Source organism: Lycium ferocissimum, chromosome 3 (assembly GCF_029784015.1).
Source record: "Lycium ferocissimum isolate CSIRO_LF1 chromosome 3, AGI_CSIRO_Lferr_CH_V1, whole genome shotgun sequence".
NCBI classification, from domain to species: Eukaryota; Viridiplantae; Streptophyta; class Magnoliopsida; order Solanales; family Solanaceae; genus Lycium; species Lycium ferocissimum.
In genome coordinates this window covers 47726158-47745878 of record NC_081344.1, presented here as the reverse complement: position 1 = coordinate 47745878, position 19721 = coordinate 47726158, and the positions used below count along the sequence as shown (strand labels likewise).

At 37.2% G+C, this 19721-nt stretch overlaps 1 protein-coding gene across 3 annotated transcripts in view; it reads right to left on the bottom strand.

The window, feature by feature from the left end:
• Positions 1-819: 819 nt before the first annotated feature.
• The window catches only part of LOC132050256 (uncharacterized), a 56608-nt gene continuing 37706 nt past the window's right edge, over positions 820-19721 (bottom strand). For all 3 annotated transcript variants that reach the window (XM_059441421.1, XM_059441423.1, XM_059441422.1), the window contains 13 exons: positions 16985-17128; positions 16766-16873; positions 14090-14197; positions 10716-10823; positions 10507-10617; positions 9202-9365; positions 8624-9086; positions 7306-7413; positions 7004-7062; positions 6026-6413; positions 3256-4797; positions 1504-1711; positions 820-1410 (listed from right to left, as the gene is read on the bottom strand). In XM_059441421.1, coding sequence (XP_059297404.1) covers positions 1310-1410; positions 1504-1711; positions 3256-4797; positions 6026-6413; positions 7004-7062; positions 7306-7413; positions 8624-9086; positions 9202-9365; positions 10507-10617; positions 10716-10823; positions 14090-14197; positions 16766-16873; positions 16985-17128 — 3612 coding nt within the window. In that variant the 3' untranslated portion in view covers positions 820-1309. The remainder of the gene's footprint in view (positions 1411-1503; positions 1712-3255; positions 4798-6025; positions 6414-7003; positions 7063-7305; positions 7414-8623; positions 9087-9201; positions 9366-10506; positions 10618-10715; positions 10824-14089; positions 14198-16765; positions 16874-16984; positions 17129-19721) is intronic.

Below are 19721 nucleotides of genomic sequence, written 5' to 3'. Positions count from 1 at the left end.
AGCCCTACTTACAATTGCACAAATTCCCTTGAACTTCAACTAAGTACAAAATTTAATAAACTTTGAAACTTGGGATTACAAACCATAAATAATTGTGCGACTTAAAATTAATTCATTACAGACAAAAACAAATTTAAAATCAAACTTTAGATATACAAAGATAGCGTTCTTTGTTAAAAACTGAATGAAAAGTACATCACACCGGTAGGATAGAAGTAGCAAGATTTAGCTGCTCTACATCCGTGTATGTCGCATTCTTTTACTATCCAAAAGTAGCATTCAAAATTCTTTTTTGCAAGTATAATTTTAGTTACAGTTTTCTCGTTTGATGTTCCCATCTTTAATTCAAATATTTAATTTCACTAAAGACTATTGGGCTGTTAATCACGCTCTGGTCTCATAGCCACATTTGGGCAACTTGCAGGATTGTTCTTCGCTGGGGTGGTCTTTAAATTTTGCCCTTGAGGCAGAATTTGCATGGGCACAGGCAGAATTCAATTTTGCCCTTGAGGCAGAATTTGCATGGGCACAGGCAGAATTGCCTTGCGATTTTTTTTTTTTTTTTAACTGAGCTGGTGTTCGAACTCACAACCTCGGGTATTAGACGAAGGGCAAAACTGAAAGACCACCAATTTGAAGGGCATAAATTAAAGACCACCCCAAATGAAGGGCAATCCGCGCACCAAAAAGGCCACATTTCATCAGCCAGACAGTTCGAAATATGTTGTGGCAAAGCACATCAAACGACACGAAGACCCGTTATTGTGAACTCCAGAATCCACTGCATACGGCACTAAGACGAAGGAAAAAAAAAACTCATGACTATATTAACAAAGATCCAATAGAAGCAAAACCAAACCATACAAAAGTCAAGATATACATGGACTAGTTTCTTCAGCCCTTTTTCTCCGTGCTTACATTCTATATGGCCCACACAACACTTGAGCTGGGTTTTTTGGGGGGAGGGGGGCCGGAGGGGAGGGGAGGGTGGGGGTTGCATGGGGGATACTTCCACATCTTCAAATCCAAATCCCCTTGGTTAAGATCTTGTATTCTTTCCCATACTTATTTTTAATGTGCTTCAGCCTAAAATATCAAACTGAAATCATAGGCCGCTCATCATTGCCAACAATCGTGGCCTACACCCAAACTTTCCAGCTCCATTAACCAATTTTGGGACAAAAGGCTTCACAGCTGAACAGACATAGTATGAGCAGGAAAATGCACATGAAGAGGCAAAAAGAACTCTCTTCCATAATTAATTATTTATGAGATTCACCTACCTAAGGGCTCAAAGACGACCTGAATTTCATAGTGCGTCTTCTGCCTGCAATAATTCAGTATATACGAAAGAAACCATTTGCTTTAAGGAGCTCATAGATTCTTTTAAAAATGCATATCCTTCCGTAGCTGCAAGAACCAACGAAGTGTAAAAGATTTACGCCATCAGAGAAAGCAAACGCATTAACAACCACCATGCAGAAAGAAACAACCAGTTACTACCTTTAGTCAGTGAATGAAATTCCCTGGAGAAGTCCTCAACACGTCCATGGACAGGTCTCATTCCACAGATTTGGATCACACAAAATTCCAGGTACAATGCCATTACTGTTATTTGCAACAGTAAAATACACACCCCTTGTATTTCAGAAGTAACCTGCTTCAACTTGTTGGCTTCGCACAATTCAGTGACAATGGATATTCCTTGATCCTACAACCGAAAGGTGAAACATAACCTGTGTCATAAGACTGCTACGAAGTATCTTTTAGGAAGGGTCATGGTACTGTACTAATGAAGTTTTTAAAATAATGCTGATCAATGTTGAGTTGAAAACTAGGTGCAGTTATCTCCTTTTTTTACATTCTACAGCACAAACAACTCGTTGAAACCTCGCTACTGGACTGAGAAAGAGGCAAGAAAGTTGAGCTATACCTCCTTCCTTCCCTGTGGTTAACTGCTTTTTCTTCCTTTTTCCATACTTCAGGAAGAAGAGATCACCAGATTTTGTATTGAACGCATGGCGCAGCTAGTACCCTTTCAAATTCTGTTAGAGCCTATGTTCAAGCCAAACCCACCCCCCTTATATTACTAAGGCTGGAAAGAATGCCCACCAAGTTCAGATAAAGGAATGCTTTCCTCAACCATTAAAATAGAGGCTCGACCAAGGGACGTAGGTGTGGCGTAGAAGGAAAACGCTTTCCGATCGCCCCAGGCAGATTCACTTGAAGAGGAAGTAGAATCATCAGCAGGCTATTGGTTTTCTTCCTCGCTACTCACCTTCTGTCTTCTTTACTTTTTATCTTGTCTAAGCTACGCACAATTACAGTTCTGACTACTTCTAATCTTTCTAGGGGCATTTTTAGTATTGCTTCTTTGATCAAAGCAACAATTATATCACCAATATGAGCATATCGACGGTTGGCAGCTCCTATAATTCGAATACACATGAATACCTCATATGTTCACCTTAATAGAAATTGATCATATTTTAAGATTTACTCTAAAGTGCAGAGCCACCTTAAAAGTGACTAACGTAGCCCAAAATCTCAAAAAAATTAAAGAAACTGGGAACATGTTAATATTGAGGACAGCAGGCTCAATGCCGCAGAAGCAATTAAGTAAATTGATCCATTCTGTTAGCTCCATTTGTTTTCCCTTTAAAAAAGACAAGTGGTTAGATTAAGAATGTTCTAGGAGGTCAACCTGCAATCTTAAGCCTAGTCAGGCACGTAGAAACCACTGCCTTCATCAAACTACATCAGAATACTGACAGGGACTTACAATGTGTTTGATAGGGAGGAAAACATTTTCCGGGCAATTCTCCCATGTTTGGTTGATCAAAATGTTTTGTAAAACATTTTCTCGAGGAAAGCAAGTTCCTTAACAATTAGGAAAATGACTTCCCTAATGGAAGTAGCGAAAACAAGTTCCATAAGTGACATACCTAGGTCATTATCTCTCCCCCCACCCACCCAATGCCCCAACCTCACCCCCACGACCCCCGGACCCCCACTCGCCACCCCATAGTGTTATGCTAGATTTGATTACGCATAAATGTTCTTGGGATAATTTTTTGCTTCCATAGCAAACACTAGAAAATAAGTAAGAAACCCACTTGTTTCAGAAGAAAACATTTTCTAGGAAAATATTTTCCTTCATACCAAACACACCTTAAGCTCAATGCATAAATCATGGAAAAATCAACTCTGCAAAGAAGAAGAATCCGGTGGTGAAAAATAACCTGGGCGTCTCACCTGCAAGCAGTGAAGGATATCAGGCATCGGTAGCTCCGGAAAATGTGCAAGATCGACAAAACCCACTTCTTCAGCCCTTTCAGCAGCATCTTCAGCTTGTTGACACAAAAACTTTAGAAGAAGACAGGTAATTCTGTATATCTGAATAGACATAGCATCTGAAAAATGTGTCTGCGAAGTCAGATTAGCATGCTCATTTGGTTGAGCTTTGATCACAATTGCAGTTCTAGACGAAAAAGATGAATATTTGGGATTTAGACCGCAGCAAAGCGCAGATAAAGCAAACCAGCCATTTTTGCTATTGATAGATGATGGCTTTTTGTGCCACTCGTACTCCTCTCGGAGGGTAGGATGACAAAAGATGGGGGGTTCTCTTCCTGGTGGTTCCCCATGACGTGGCGTACCGCAGCTAATAAAGGCCAATAAATGGATGCATCTTTCCCTTAACTGTGACTCCATTTCTTTCATGGCCCTTGACCAAGCATTCCTATGCTTCGCCAGAACACAGATTAACATAACCGTATTTTCACTCTCTCTAAGAGCACTCAATGAAGGATGTGGTTTGAGTGCCCGAAGTCTTTTCTTATCATGATCATCTGATGGAAAATCCGGAGCACTAAGATAATATGAAATTAGATCAGCCTTCTCCAAGAGGAAGTAAGTCACCACATGTTCCACATTGAAAATCGAACTTTCTCCTAAAGAGTTAATAATTGCGGTAACCACAGCCAAGCTAAGTCCCCAAATGGGTTGAGCCCTTTCATTATTCTCAAAGGTGTTTTCCAGATTTCTCTCCCTCTCAACTACTGAGAGAGGTCTACCATCAGATAGGTCAGCCAACAACACTCTTAACGATGCAAACAAACCAGCATTTAGAAGCATTTCAGCACCTTCCTTCACATGTGCAATAGTCAAAAGAAACTTCAATATTATGTCAATGTTTGAATAGGAGTTTTTATCTTGAAGTTTTAGAACAATATGCTGCATCGGGAGATGTTTCTGGATGATGGGGAACCAAGTAGCAGGTGTTGAAAATCCTTTGAGTATTTGATCAATAATAATCATAGAGATGGAGCAATGTTCAGTAAGTTCTATACAGTTGCAAATCACCGGTAGTAGCCCCAAGTTCACATTAGCTGCCTCAGGTAAGGCTTCATTATGCTCAATTTCTGTTCGTACTCCAAGGCAAGCATCTCTCCAAGTTGATTTGAGTGAAAAGAGAATTAGCATCAGAAATATCTTCATTGAACTAATGACACCAGTAACCAATGGCCTACAGTTACTCAACACCTTGAGGCCATAACCTGAAGTTTTTAATATCAGAAGGCACGTAGATAAAGACAAATGTGTACTCAGAGACCTGGTAAAGCGGAAAAGCAACTCCGCTTGAGCTGCAAGAATTTCCACTACGTCTTCACTAGCATCAGAAACAGGAGGTAATAGCTCGATTGTGCGGTGGAGAGACTGACATATATTATCAATGCTAGATGACAATGATTTTTCAGGAATTTTTCTGCCACTTCTAGCCCCATTGTCAAGTGACTGCATAAACAAGGAAACCATGTTAATCATAAAGCAAAATATATACACTTACCCTTTCCTTGGACAATTATAGTCACTGCAAGAATTTTGACATTTTTATATAAAACAACTACGCCTCAATACGAGCTCATAGTGTTATTCATTTAAGTTCTTCTTAGAAAAATAATATACAAACTGAAAGTGGAAATGAAGTACTAAATTCAGTATTTTCTAACGGCATATTAGTTTGAAAGACTAAAACACTTCTAGAAAACATAGGATCTAAAGTAAATGTACTAACATAACAAGAACATATTCCCAACTTATTTTGCATCACCCGCATAGATCTTTTTATTCCAGTGTGCCCTGAATTTCTCTAGGTCTGCATGGATTCCAAAACATCACAGAAATCCCAATCACTGATTTTAGGAAGATGCAGAAATAGTAATTCAAGATCCATTACGTGTTCAAAGACAAGGAGCGGGCGGCGCATTGTATGAACCAGCATGCGAACCGTGTGAATCAAATATTGCATTCATGATTCACACTCATATTATCTGTCATTCAATCCATTTTTATCCGTATTAAATATGGGCGAGTCAGAAATTTTATCTGCTTTGTCTAACCCGTTTTCAACCAGCCCATATCTGATCTGAACCACCTGTTTTGCCAGCACTAGTAACAACACTAATATGCCTATCTGTGCTACTCAGAATGCAATGAACAATTCAAAGTAATCACACTTACAACCGCAGTTGCATGCTAGCCATACTTTATGATAAAGTGAGTGTAGTGAAATACAAATCAAAGCAGGAATAGTCTTCATAAGACTATCCAAAAAATCAAATACCAATGACGCTTTCTGATAATACAATCTGAACAGTGACAAAGCTTCATGACCATGGTACCCCGTTTCACCAAAGTTTCACAATCTAAGGATCTGCTAAACTATTTGTTACCATCTCAAAAAAAAGAAGGATGTGCTAAACTATCTGAATAAACTTTCAATTTTATAGAACTTATTAGATTTAAAGGTTAAGTAGTAAAGTAAATGAGTAAAATCTAGAAGACAGAACGTCGAAACTGAACATGCAACTAAAAATGAAGTTCACAGCATCACCATGGATAACACTGTTGCCAATGCTTTTCAAGAAAAAATAAAGCTTATAGGACTGAAAATCAGCAAGGTAAATGACCCAAATCTAGGAGACTAAATAAGAAGTGTAATGCAACTGACCGCAAAACTCACATTATCATTATCAGATATGGAGAGAGCAGTTGTCAAAGCTATTAAAGCTGAAAGCTTGGATCTTGTTAGTGACAACATGACATTCACATTCTGCAAAGAGAGCAACAGCATTTCTGCAACTGCTTTAGATGGTTTCCAATCGGAAAGATCCCACAAATCAACTGCCATGTCCCCTTGCAGACGGTCGGTGTCATATAAGCAGACACCATCAGTTTGAGGAAAAATGTCCTCATCGTGCTTATGGTGATATGTTTGCAAGAAATTTGACTGTAGCAGATATTGTGACAGCTCCTTGAATGGTATGTGAGAAATCTGTCTGCCTTCAAGCTCTCCTTGCAGATGATAGAATAAATCATTGAGAATTAAGTCGTCCAGTTCATTTCCTCCACTGGAAGAAAACAGAATAGAAGGACAAAAGAGTAAGTTTTGTGTTTGGGTAAATATTATAAGCACTTGTAGAATAGATTGATCCACTGAATACAAAAGGTATTTTTGCATTTCAGTTGCTTCTAAAAATATTTTACATTGTATAATCACACGCATGAAAGGGGAGCCATGGAGCAACAGCTAAGTTATTCCCATGTGACCTATAGGTCACGGGTTCGAGCCGTGGAATCAGCCACTAATTCTTGCATCAGGGAAGACTGCCTACATCACACCCCCTTGGGGTGCAGCCCTTTCCCCGACCCTGCGTGAACCTCGGATGCTCCCCGACTGCCCCTTTTTTGTATAATCACACGCATTTCTCATCGAATAAAATTACTACTTAACCAATTAGTGATCATAATTGGTCCATTCTGCCTCAACTCTTAGAGTAACAAATTGTTATAACTTCCCAACCTATTAACAGTTCACCTCCAATAACCACTATGATCAGGATATCCCTCTGATATAATAACTGAGTACTAATAAACAACAAACAAACCACTTCCAGAACCAGTCTCACTTCAGCAAGGTATGACAATACCAAGCACTTACCTGTAACCACGCTCTGCATAAATAGCCATCAACTCAGAAAAGGCTGGCAACTTCCTCAACTGTAGAAGGGAAAACAAACATAATGTAGAAAATAAATATCTTTGTTAAAGATATAGTGATGCTATTGTAACAAATGCCAAAGGCATGAAAGTGTGAAACTGCAGTTGACGTGTTCAAAAAATTCAGATACATCAGTTGCTGTGTTTATGAATCAGTTCTGTGATTAGAGTAAATAGAAAAAGAGGGAAGGGAAGGCAACGAGATATTGTATGAAATGCTGCAAATAGAAGAAAAGGATGAACCTTTTGCAACAAGTTAGTAACTTTATCAACAAGTGAAACAGACAAACTTCCTGTATCACCGTCTTTTACTTTACACATCACGCGCACAGCAAACAAACCAGCAGCAACCTGTAAGCACTATCACTAATGATTAGAGGCATACTCCTTTGATGTATGAACAAGGGACATTAAAAAGAAGCTTTCTGGAAAATACTGAAAAGGCCTCATATTGTTAAAAAGGAGATAATAAGCTGTTTTAAATATCCCCCTCTACTCAGAATGTGATATTTGAGCAAATTCGGAATAAACCAATCAAAAGCACAGTATGCGGAGTTTACAAGAAAACTGAATAGGCCCTAGAGAGTTGAAAAAGAGTCTCACAATGGAAGTGTTAATTTTGCCACAAAAGAAACAGAGAGCGGTACAGAATGTTTGACCTCAACAATTATGCTTTTGAATTATCTCCAACACTACTGACAAACTTATTGTACACTGAGAACATTCATATAGCATATGCAACTTGATTTCAATGGAAAAAAGATATATCTCTCTTAAACACACAACATTTTGAGTGTGGCTCCCCTAAAAGTACCTGAAAGCAAGTAACAATTCACCGTAAAAGCAGTAAGTCTCTCACTAAAATCATACTCCTTTTGAGATCTACAAAAAGCTAAGAGTCTCAGGGATGATTAGAGAGATCGGACTCAAGGGTTTAGTGGCAAGTTAGAAGCTGAGAAGAAGAGCAGTTCTCCCTTCACTGCTACAGATCATTGTTGTGCCTCTTTGTTCTGAGCTAATTAAATAAGGAGTAGCACTTAATAAATAATCTATCAGAACAAGCATTAGATGGTCAATCAATAATTTATCCCATTGATGAAACCAATCAGTACTCATGATGAGATTATAGATATCATTCTGTCACTATAGATTCATTCTGATCCAGTGTGGAATAAAATTGAAGGCTCAACACCTCTAACATATTAATTCGAACATTCTTTTTTATTCCTTGATGGGTATTCTAACTCGAACATTCTAGCTCTAACACTTTATTTTGCAACATAATTAATCGTTATACTAATTTGTTTCGCCTCCTCAAGCCTCTAGTCAAGAAAATTACAACCTGGCTTAATATTCAAGAACCTATAAAGATTCAGCTTCAGTCCAAAGGTCTAAATAGCAAACTGAAATAGAATGCTTCTGCCAGTATTCACATTCACTATCACAATGAAGTTGAACATCAGAACTAGCAATGGCGTAAGCTAACATAAACCAGTGTAGAGACTTAGTTACTACATACAACCGAAATTAGATAACAAGAGTACCAGGAAATACAGCTCACCCTTGCACGCAGCTTTACAGAATCATCATACTCAAATGAAACAAATGTCTTGATAGTCTCCGCATCCAATGAGCTCTCACACCACCCTCCAAAAATATCCTTCAGGTTACATGAACTTTCAGCTGTTGCTACTTTAGAGCCATCTGACTCATTATGTAATGATTTGGAAGATTCTTTCGTGACCATCTCAGAATGTAAAATCTTTTTCTGCTGGAACATCTCATAGGCCACTACATCCAATACATTATGCTGACACTGATATCTGTATGCCAGATTTTGGAGCTCCAATTCGGTCGCGCTTTCAGATTGACAACTATTCTTACCTATAGAAAGCACGACAGAATTCAATAGCTTTTTCCAGAAGTCTGAATTTCTCAGTTGCTTCAGGAGATTTGTATAATGAGCAGCTCCTTGCCATAATGCTTTTAGGAGATATAGCACATTACACATTATACGCGATTCGCTGAAAGAAACCAAAAAGAATCTCTTAAATGAAATCATGAAGTACCTCAACAATTAAACGTCGTAAGGAATACTGACACATTTTATGGCATAATCAAAATGACTAGGATCCTTACATCATCACGAGATCATCAGATCTTTTAACATAAATCCATATGGAATCAAATATGTTAGCAGCATTGCACTGTAGTGCATCATTGTTGACTGGTTGATTGTCACCATTGCATGATTCAGAAATTGGATTTTCTCCCAAAGCGATCACAGCGGTAAGAAAAGAAGCCTGCCACAATATGATTCAAAATTTTGATACCAGAAAGGACAACATTATGGTCTTTTTCATACCCAATTCAGCACTTAAAACAAAATTCATTAAAGGATTAGACATTAGTTGACAACAGTAACAAAAGATTAAATTAACATGTTTTAGTGACATCTAAATTTAAAACGATTTACTGACATCTAAAATGATATGAACAGTTTCTGTGAGAGTGACCATTGGAACAAAAAGAATGGCTAATAATAAGATGTCATACAACACATTCTAAATAGACTTAGTCACAAAATAAAGCCCATACACCAAATAAGCAACTTTTGACAACTGTGAAGTAATGTATAGTTTAGTGAGTACGCCAAAGTGACGTCATATTACATGTCAGAATACAGAAAATTTTATGCACGCTAAATTTTTAGAAGTCAATAAGCTTTACAATGACGATTCAATATTAAATTAATGACAACATTTAAAAAAAAAAAAAAAAACAGTGAGGGACATCAGTTATTTAGTTATAAGATATTTATTCAGATTTCAGCTTTACCAAACAACCCATTGGTAGAGCTCTTGACAGAAGGGGTAAATAAAGCTCGTGACTGGTTTGTATAAACACACACATTATAAGATACATCAGTGTGGAGCAGGGGTTGACATTCTCCACCCGTTGCTTAAAATAAAAAGAAAAGGGTACAAACAGCTCTTTATTAACTTTCACTCCATTGGAACAACAAGAATAGTTATAATCACATGAGCAAGTGCTCCAGAAACTTTGAATGAAGATGAATGATATAGTCACAAACATTTTTTAATGACCTTAAAATTGATTTAAGAGGCATTACGGTCATAATACAGCACGCTGTCCTTCACTCGTTCCTTCAAATAATTGGCGGGATATTTCTATATCAAGGTAAAACTTGGGGCAAAACTAATACAACGCCTTCCATCTTCTACATTTTCTATTTTACCCATGACCGTTAAAAAGATCTTTCAACTTGGATCAAGCTTGACGATCAAGGGCTCTTGACTTTAGGTTTGAAAATAGCTTTAAATGCTACTGGAAAATAGGTCATTCACATATACTAGATCCCATGGTCTGGCAGTAATGCAGTATATTATGAGCTAAAAAAGAAAGCAACAAGTGGCAAGTTACCTGATAGCGTGCAGCAGAAGTAAGCATCTTGAAAGTAGCAATTACGAGATCCTCACTTTCTACTTTCTCTTGATGAAGAATGCAACAAATGGTATTTTTAAAATTACAGATCTGCAAATGCATTTGTTGAGATCAGTTAAAATAGCTTATTTTCATTCCTCAATATTAAACTTACAAGAAAAAATAGTCCCAATATTTTAAACCTAAACCTGCTTGTCATCCAGACCGAAATATGCATTGCTAAGCGCATATGACTGCAAGCCGTCTCCAATAATAAACAACCTAGAGAGCAGTCTTGCAGCACCCACCTGTATCTTCTGCATTGGCAGCAGATGTTTGTCAGAATTTAGCACAGTTTCAATCTATATCAGACCTTGAAGTGACATAACTGGAATCTATTTCTGGTTTCCTTTTGAATGCCAAGAACTCTATTTTGACCAATGTAAGATTATTTCTTGTAACTTTTAATACAGCCCGGAAATAAAAAAGTGGGGAGAAGTAGATAGATGCAACTTAAAAGGTGCTGCAACCTATGATTAAAAAAGAAGAGTGCACAGAAGAGAGCCGGAGGCTCAACAAAATAAAACCCACACATGTGATAAATGGTTTAGATTTTGCTCATTTTCAGAAACATGTTTAAACCCCCCCCCCCCCTTCCTCTCATAAGGACCTTGATACAGCACATGAGTTTTCCTCCTCAAATAGCTGAGATGCAAGATCAAGTTCTTTCTTGTAGTTTACACTCTTCTGAAGTTCACAATTAGAAAAAGAAAAAAGGTGGATTTCTCAATCTCAGGGGCATCTCTTGGACAATCCATAGCAAGATTGTTGAGACTCTTTTAAGCTGGGAGGAGGCTGGGATTGGGGCAAAGAGTAGAAGAAATTGCACGATCAACCCAGCATGTATATGGTGGACAATCTGGAAAGAAAGGAATGCCAGATGTTTTGAGAATAGAAGTAGTACAATTCAGATGATCAAGCTCACCTGTGTTAGGCTACTTTGTTTTTGGTGTCCAAATGCATACCCTGAAGATACAGAGATAATCCTAGATGTTCTTGATTCATTTTAGGATTGCAGCTATGCTTCAGTGACTCTTGTTTAATTTTTTCCTCTTCTCCCTTTTCTCTTGTAAAGGGGTTTTCAGTACTTCCCCAGTACTGGTCTATAATACAAAATGTTATTTGTTTAAAAAAAAAAAGGTTGATTTCATTTTAAAAATATAAAAACAAAACCATTTCATTGTTCTTTGCAGTCAGCATTTAGGTTTCATAAGAATCTTGTCACATTTCATTGCATAATCTAGTGTTTCTAAATACTTACTTGAGGCACGGTTAAACCTGAAGCTACGTGACATCCCGCTTAGATATTATTCAGCAGTATTCAAAGCGCTAAGGCATGCACCTCATGGAATTGTCTTGAGGGTAGCACTAGACAATAAATACAACAACAACATACCCAGTGAATCCCAAAGAGTGGGGTCTGGGGAGGGTAGAGTGTACACAGACCTTACCCCTACCTTGGGAGATAGAGAGGCTGATTCCGGTAGACCCTCAGCACAAGGACAAGCAATTCAAAGCAATGGCAAAACACTAAAAAAAAAAGTGTGATAAAACTGTCTGGAAAAAAGGAGCCGGAACTACCACAAAATCATACAACAATCGGAGTACAAAAACAACATATAGTAGCAGAAATCGATGGACAAGAATAATACTACGACTACAGTATGAAAGGGAAAGTAGGACAATGCTCAACTACCTACTAACCTTTTACCCTAATCCGTGTCCTCCATAACCTCCTATCTAAATAGAGTTGGCAAAATTGAATACTCTAGTATAATCTAAGAGCCCGTTTGGATTGGCTTATAGCTTAAAGCTGTTTGCAGCTTATAAGCTGAAAAAAATAAGTTGGGGTAGTCCAACTTATTTTTTTGGCTTATAAGCTGTTTTCAGCTTATAAGCCGCTTTAGATAAACTAAGTTAAATGGGTCCAATTATTTTTTGAGCTTATTTTAAGCACAAAATGACTTTAAGCTGGCCAGCCAAACACTCAAAAAAGCTGAAAACAGCTTATAAGCCAACTTATAAGCCAATCCAAACGGGCTCTAAATCTCTCTGAAAGGTTCATTTATTTTCCTTTGGATCCATGTACCTTCCCTTGCTAATGTGTCACTCCATCTGATTCAAGTTACGTGTCTTACTTTCCTTTAAGTCTATTTCAAATAGATGTCACATTTTTATATTGGCCGAATTGTCTAAGAGACACTTATACTTGCACCGTTTTGACATCCTGGCCACCTACTCAATGGAGTTTCATCCAGATACTTCAACTCGCTCAATAAAAAGTATTTTAGACCCCTTCAAGAATGCGCGTTTCTCACTTGCCCCGGGGTGGATGACACATCAGATCCACGTCACGTGACAAAAGATTAAAATCAGAAAAATAAATGAAATGAAAAGAAAATAAAAATAAAGTTAAACATTGTTCTAGAAGAAATTATTCCCTCCTCCCTGCCACACCCCCCCAATTTTTCACTCCCTCCCCCTCCTTCCCCCATCTCATTCCCCTTTTTTCCTATTCTCCACAACTCACAGACCCATGCATCACATTCATAGAAATTACTTTTATTGAAGCCCCATCATTGTCTTCATTAAAGCTTTACTCTTTCAAGATCCGTCTTGGTTGGTAAACTTGTTGCTACTCCACTTTGCGCTTGACACTTGGTCCTGATCTCAAGTGAAAACTAGGATCAAATCTACGATTCTGCTCAAGAAATAGAAATGGGTCTTCGGAGTTTGGTCTGCTTTGCTCTGTTTACAACGACCACTTTCAACAACTCTTTCCCTCAGCCCAGATGGGAAGTTTATTTTTGTCTATACAATAATCACACACAGCAGGCACACCTCTCCACCATCAAGGACCATCTACTTCTCTGTAACACACCCAACGGACAACAACAACTTTGATTTCCTCTTCACCACTAGAAACTAACATCTTATCTCACAGCCACCACCACTCTGCCGCAAACCAAAGTCAATAGCTTCTTCTGTGAAAGCACTGTCAACATCTTCACCATAACAAAAAGAGTGACCTCATCTTTAAAAAAATCCACTCCCTTACACTTGAGATTTTTGAGGTTGAGGTTTTGATTTTGAGAGCTCTTTGACAGCTTATGTCTATGGATGAGGTGGTCAATCAATTCAAAATTACCACTACAGATATAACTTGGAAAATTGAGACAACATGCTACCTGACTGAAACAAATACAATGCAAAGTGAGATTAGACTAATGCAGCTATCAGGCTTGGAAATGAGGCATCACTGGAGAAACAGGATTTCAGTTAGAGGGGAATTAGCAGTGTAAACCATGAAACACAGGAAGAATAGGGACTGACAGTCTTCAAAACCTTAAAACAGTTAGAGGCAGTAAACTAGTGAAACTGTATTATTGCAACAATTGCAAGGGTGACATCAAAGAGAATGTATTAACGCTCTAGGGAAATGATCAGAAAATTCCTCAACTCCGTAGAAAAGTGGCAAAACAAGAAAGCAGGTGCTTTTAATTAAATAGAGATGAGAACATACAGGATTTCGGAAGAATGACATCAGTGATGTTGCAGCAGTAACCAGCGGCACTGGTTTTGTTGTCGGTGACATGATTGCCTGATTAAAGAGAGTGAAACTGGGCACATCCTGAAATGAAGCACAAGCAGGTCTTAGGTTTTGCTGTTAAACATCTTCACAAAGTCAAACAAGATCAGGAATATCTGTGACCATCGGTGTCTTGAAACTGAACTTCAGTCAGCCTATGTGCTGTAAATTATCTGTCTAATAGACTGATCCCAGCAGTAAAAGAAAGCAGAAAATAGTATTTTGGATTCTAGAAATACCACAGATGAGAGAAAAATAACCAACTCAATCAGGGTGTAGGTATGAAGAAAACACTAGACAAAGATCGTAAAATCCAAGTTGAACACTTCCGCTTGATTAAAGATTAGAATATACGCAGATCTCTCCAAGAAAATGCAAGAATTACTGGCATCTAGTTTTGTTGACAGCAAACTCTATCTGGATTTGCAGAAATAATAAACTCCAAAAATTGAGCTCAAACAAGAAAAACGCATACTACGTTACTCTCATCCTCTCTCACCCACAGAAAAGCATTCATTCCAGGATGAATTTCTCAAGCATTTCTGTTCCTATAGAAATAAGCTAAAGTAACAGACGAGGAAGAATTTGTCTAGTTAGTTACAGACGAGGAAGATTTTGTCTTTATTCAACTTGAGGTGGAAAAGAACAGGGGCACAGGGATAGAATCTATCTATTATATTATAAAAAGCACGAATATAAATGTTGGTTGACCAAAATATCCTTCAAATTGAACGACTTTCATACACTTAAATATTTCATTACTTTGGACAAGAATATACAAGGACACAATTAGAATAGTGCATGTTAGGATAAAAATTGTAGTAGTCTAGGAACTTAACTCACAGTAATAAACTCTAATCCTATTAGGAACTTAACTCACGTTATCCGAATTTTTCATATTAATAGAACACCAAATTTCATTAAACGTTATAGTTCTAATTATAAAGTGTAGATTTTAGCTTCATTAGTATCACTACTCTAAATATTAGCCAAATACTTCGACTAATTTAGGGTTCCAAGTAAATATGAAATGATTATGAATTTGAGTTGGAAAAAATTTGAAAAAACATAGTTGAAGATAACTAATGAAGCTTACGGTGATTATTTCACATTAAGGTCTTCCGTAGGAGCAAATTCTCTCGTGAAAACTGATATTAACATCTAAGATGGAATGGTTTCTTATCTTCTAAGCTATGAGTTCTTGGTTGTCGGTCTCAGATTAAAATAAGGGTGTAAGGTCAGACGTCCATTTCTTTTCTCTTTTTCATTACAATGTTCATTTTTGTTAGACGATGCATGCTTATTGCTTTATTGGGTTGTCTTTGTGTAGATAAATAGATATCACTTTGATTTTAAGCTATTGCACGTTTGGCATTAATTTCGAGTTTGGAATTATAAAAATAGCTATTCCTATAGTTTCAGTAAAGAATGTAAGCACTATTAAAGTAGTTTAATCATAAAAAGATCAGTTATGGTTAGGATTTTGTTATTGAGTTTTTGTTATTCCTTTGGTTGCACAATACTGAATTACTATTTCCTTTTTCTAGAACTACTAATATAAATGGGAAGGATTGATACCTCCAATCTTCACCAGAAGTCTCGGATTCGATTTCTCGATTTGAGGTATTCAACAACCGTGCTCTAATTTTTACTGCCTTGCGATATTCTTGAGGTTTTAAAAATTAAACAATTTAATAATCACTAGAAAAATCATTATTTCAATTCCAATTTAAGTGAGAATTTGATTCTATGACGAAAAATCTCTTATTAGGCAAAATCTATGAGCATCAGCTGAAAAGTAATCTGGTCATCCTATTATGAATTTTTACAAATTTTGAAGCTGAAAATCTAATAAAAATTTCTTATCTGTAATTTAAATTTATTTTTAATATATTTAGTACGGATATACTTCATAGAGGCTGTGAGTGTAGGACTTCTATATTATATTGGTATAAGTGTTTGATTTTAAAATACATGTGGTGCATCCAAATTGAGTCATATTATGGGTAATTAACACTATATTTAATGTCGGATAGAGACAAAGGGCACAAAACATGGGAAAAGGGGGAAAAATGATCTTCGTAAGGAAGTAAGAAATTCAATGAACTCTTGTAAAAATTTTGATACCCCACATAGACGATCACTAAGAAAAATAAAGGTACATAAGATTAGGAATGAACTATTTAATTTATCCTGACAATCAAGAGAAAGGTATAAAATTTCATGTATGATGGAGATGTGGATCTAATTTTTAAGTTGCAAAATTGAAATCCACTATGTGTTGAATTTATTTGCAACGTGTATTTGATGCAGCATCTGCATTTAGGACTAAAATCAGTAGGATTGAAATGCTATGATGCATAATGATTTTAAGGACCAAAGCATCCTATAATTGAATTGTTGGCTAATATGCAAATTCACTTTGGATAACTATCTAATTATAATTCTGATATTTGACAAAGCATCTTTTGATTTAAAGCACTTGCTAATAATTTAAATGGTATTAACGTGCAAGGCACGTGTAGAAACTAGTTCTTTCCAAATGCGTGCAGACCCTTGAAGAAGTTTCAAGGTAAGAGATGCAAGATGCAAAAAGTTTATGAAGCATACCCTTGAGAGATCAGAAAGCATACTGGAAAGAATATCCAATACCAAGATAATAGCTTGTTGTAATCCTTCGATTTCTGTTAGCCCATAAAGCCGGCTAAAATAGAGCTTCTGTTAAAGAAAACATAAAGCAACGGTATCAACTGCTACATGCTGGCTGAAGATTCAGTGCATATTAGAGTTTATTAGCATATTCAAGGGAACAGAGTCTGCGAGATTCACCTCCAGGCCATCTGAAGTGGTACAAACAAGTCGAAAGAGTGCATTGTGGATTGAAGAATCACCAAGTAATATATCCCTCACCACTTCACCAAGTTGCTGGATATATGAAATTGACAGAATGCATTTCTTCAAGACTTCAAGCACCTAAAAGCAAATAAATAATGAATCCCAAATTTCTTGGCTTTCAGACAGAAATTATTACATTTTAAATGATTATGAAGTCAAATTTGTGAAACGAAGAGAATGATTCAATAAATCAGTACTGGTCAATATTCCGCCATCTGAAAAAGATGGACTAGAATTCTCACCGAAACCTTTCACCGACAACAACCAAAACCACATAAATCAAGATGACCGTACACCTTTTCATATGAAATACATACATACATACATCCTATGAGTGTCTTGGTGGCCTGGTAGCAGCCTGAGAATACTGTGAAGAATGAGAAAAGAATATCTGCTAACTGATTATTTGAGTTGACGAACCTGTAACAATGCACCCCGATCTTTGGTCGAATAAAATGGCAATCTACTTCGGTACAGCCCCGTAATATTTTCCTAATTACTTCGAGCTAACCATAAGCTATAATTGCAATTTAATTAGTCTCGAAGTACGTACAGGCCTACACAAGGATAGAAAGATCATTATACTTGGAGTATGTACAGCACGAGTCGGAAGTGGTTTGGCTTAATGGGAGTGACCAAAAGTTGTGCAAAGAAAACGAGGAAGGAAACCTACAAGGGTTCTCGTGACGGCCTCTCAGAGCTAGGCAAGGAAATCCCTGGTCCCAGGAGGTCGCGAGGTAGTGCAACGAGACCTAGGGACCTTAACAAATTATTTGGTTCAGTTGCGTGTCAAGGCGTGCCCTTCGCGCGCAGAATATAATAATCGAAGAAGTATTTGGAGGGTATTATGTAGAAAACACCATTTGGTATTAGTATTGTACAAGTTCATGAAATGGGTATTATTTAAGCAAGGGTTGAAATGGAGAAGAAGATGTATACTGGAACTTCATTTGGAGTTTGAGTTGAATAACTATTCCACTAACTTCACTAGCTTAATTAATCAAATTGTTGGAGTTGAGATATGAACTTGATGACAAATTGGATGTTTGGGTGGATTGTAGCCAAGTATTGGGTTGTGCTGAATCCCAATAGATGTAAATTGATGTTCATTAGTTGAATTATGATAGATCCAACATGTTTGGGTCGCTGTCGAGTACTTGGAGCTTATGTTGGAATTAAGGGGCGAGTTGAGGTATGTTGAGCCTAACTCCCCTTTGGGTTTTAAGAAGTTCATAGGCTTTGGAATGAATGTTCTAATGAAAATTCATGCTTGTAGGGGCAAGCGGGTATGTATTTCTCCATTATTGATAATGAAATATTTAATGTGATATTCGACGACAAAATAAGAATTTGACCAAGTGTTAATTCTTGTAGATTCGAAATGATCATGTTTATGCAGTATATACTCATCATTACTTGTAACTTGATTTAATACGCTTCATGAGTTTTAGATGATTCTAAAGATGCTATGAACATTATGTTTACACTGGCCTATAAGAGCTAACTTTGAATGATATAATGTTCCAAGTCGCATGGGCTATACTTATGAAATGTTATCGATATTTTGGGAGTTACCTTGACACTGCGATAGGTAGTTGAGTTGTGCATGACCTTTCTACCCTGAAAGCATTTGCCCAATTTGGAATGTTAATTGTAAGCCTTTATAACCTAATGAGGGTAGTAATGTTAGCTAGTTATGCCTCAACTTAAAGATGAGAGTGATGGTGTAGCATGTGCCTCTGCATGTCCTAGGGATAGCGATGTAGCGCGTTATCACTCGTAAATGTCCATGTTATTGGTACTACCTGTAATGTAAATAATCTAAAATAATATTATGGGTCTAAGGAGCCAACCCTTGATTCTTTAAAGGAATTAAATGTTTTGAACAACGTACATGATTTTTCTCACATGATCTACACTTCGACATATGTTGCACGTTTTCTAAATCTTGTCCCACCGACTGGTGTAGGTAGGTGACAACACATACCGATACTAGTTGATTTGTATTGGGGCTTTCTTTTCCTGTGATTTTATTCACAAATACATGTTTGGGAGCTGACGGTCAAGCAAGCTAGGGTCGTCCTCACTTTGATACACCTCACCTTATGCCATTACACCTCACCTTATGACATTCTTTTGGTATAGTTGGGGGTCATGTCATCCGTGCGTTTTTTCATTCATTACGTCATAGAGGCTCCGTAGACAGTGGGTTGTATTTCTGGTTTTTCATGGGCACTTATATGGCATTATGAATGACTTTTCTTTGCTAGTGTATTTTGATATACTTCATGATGATATAAATGTTGTTTATCATTCACTCATTAAATATTTTAGAGTTTAATTGGTCACATGAGCATATTGGTAGCATTAATGTCTATAAATATTGGTTCGCTCGATGCGAGTTTATGGAATTAAGTGCCGGTAACGTCCACCTATTTTATGGGGCTTGACAACTATATGCTTTGTTCTTTCATGAAACACTAGACTCGAAGCAATATGCATTGCTTTACCAGTGTTGTCTAAGCCACGCTTAAGCCTTGAAGCGTCGTTATCAAGGCTCTAAGACATAATTTTCCTTGCCAATAAGCGTCTCCTGAAGAGGCGACACTAAACAATTAAAATTTAACTTTATTCTAACAAAAATTCAATTCTTTGTCCATATATTTGTTAT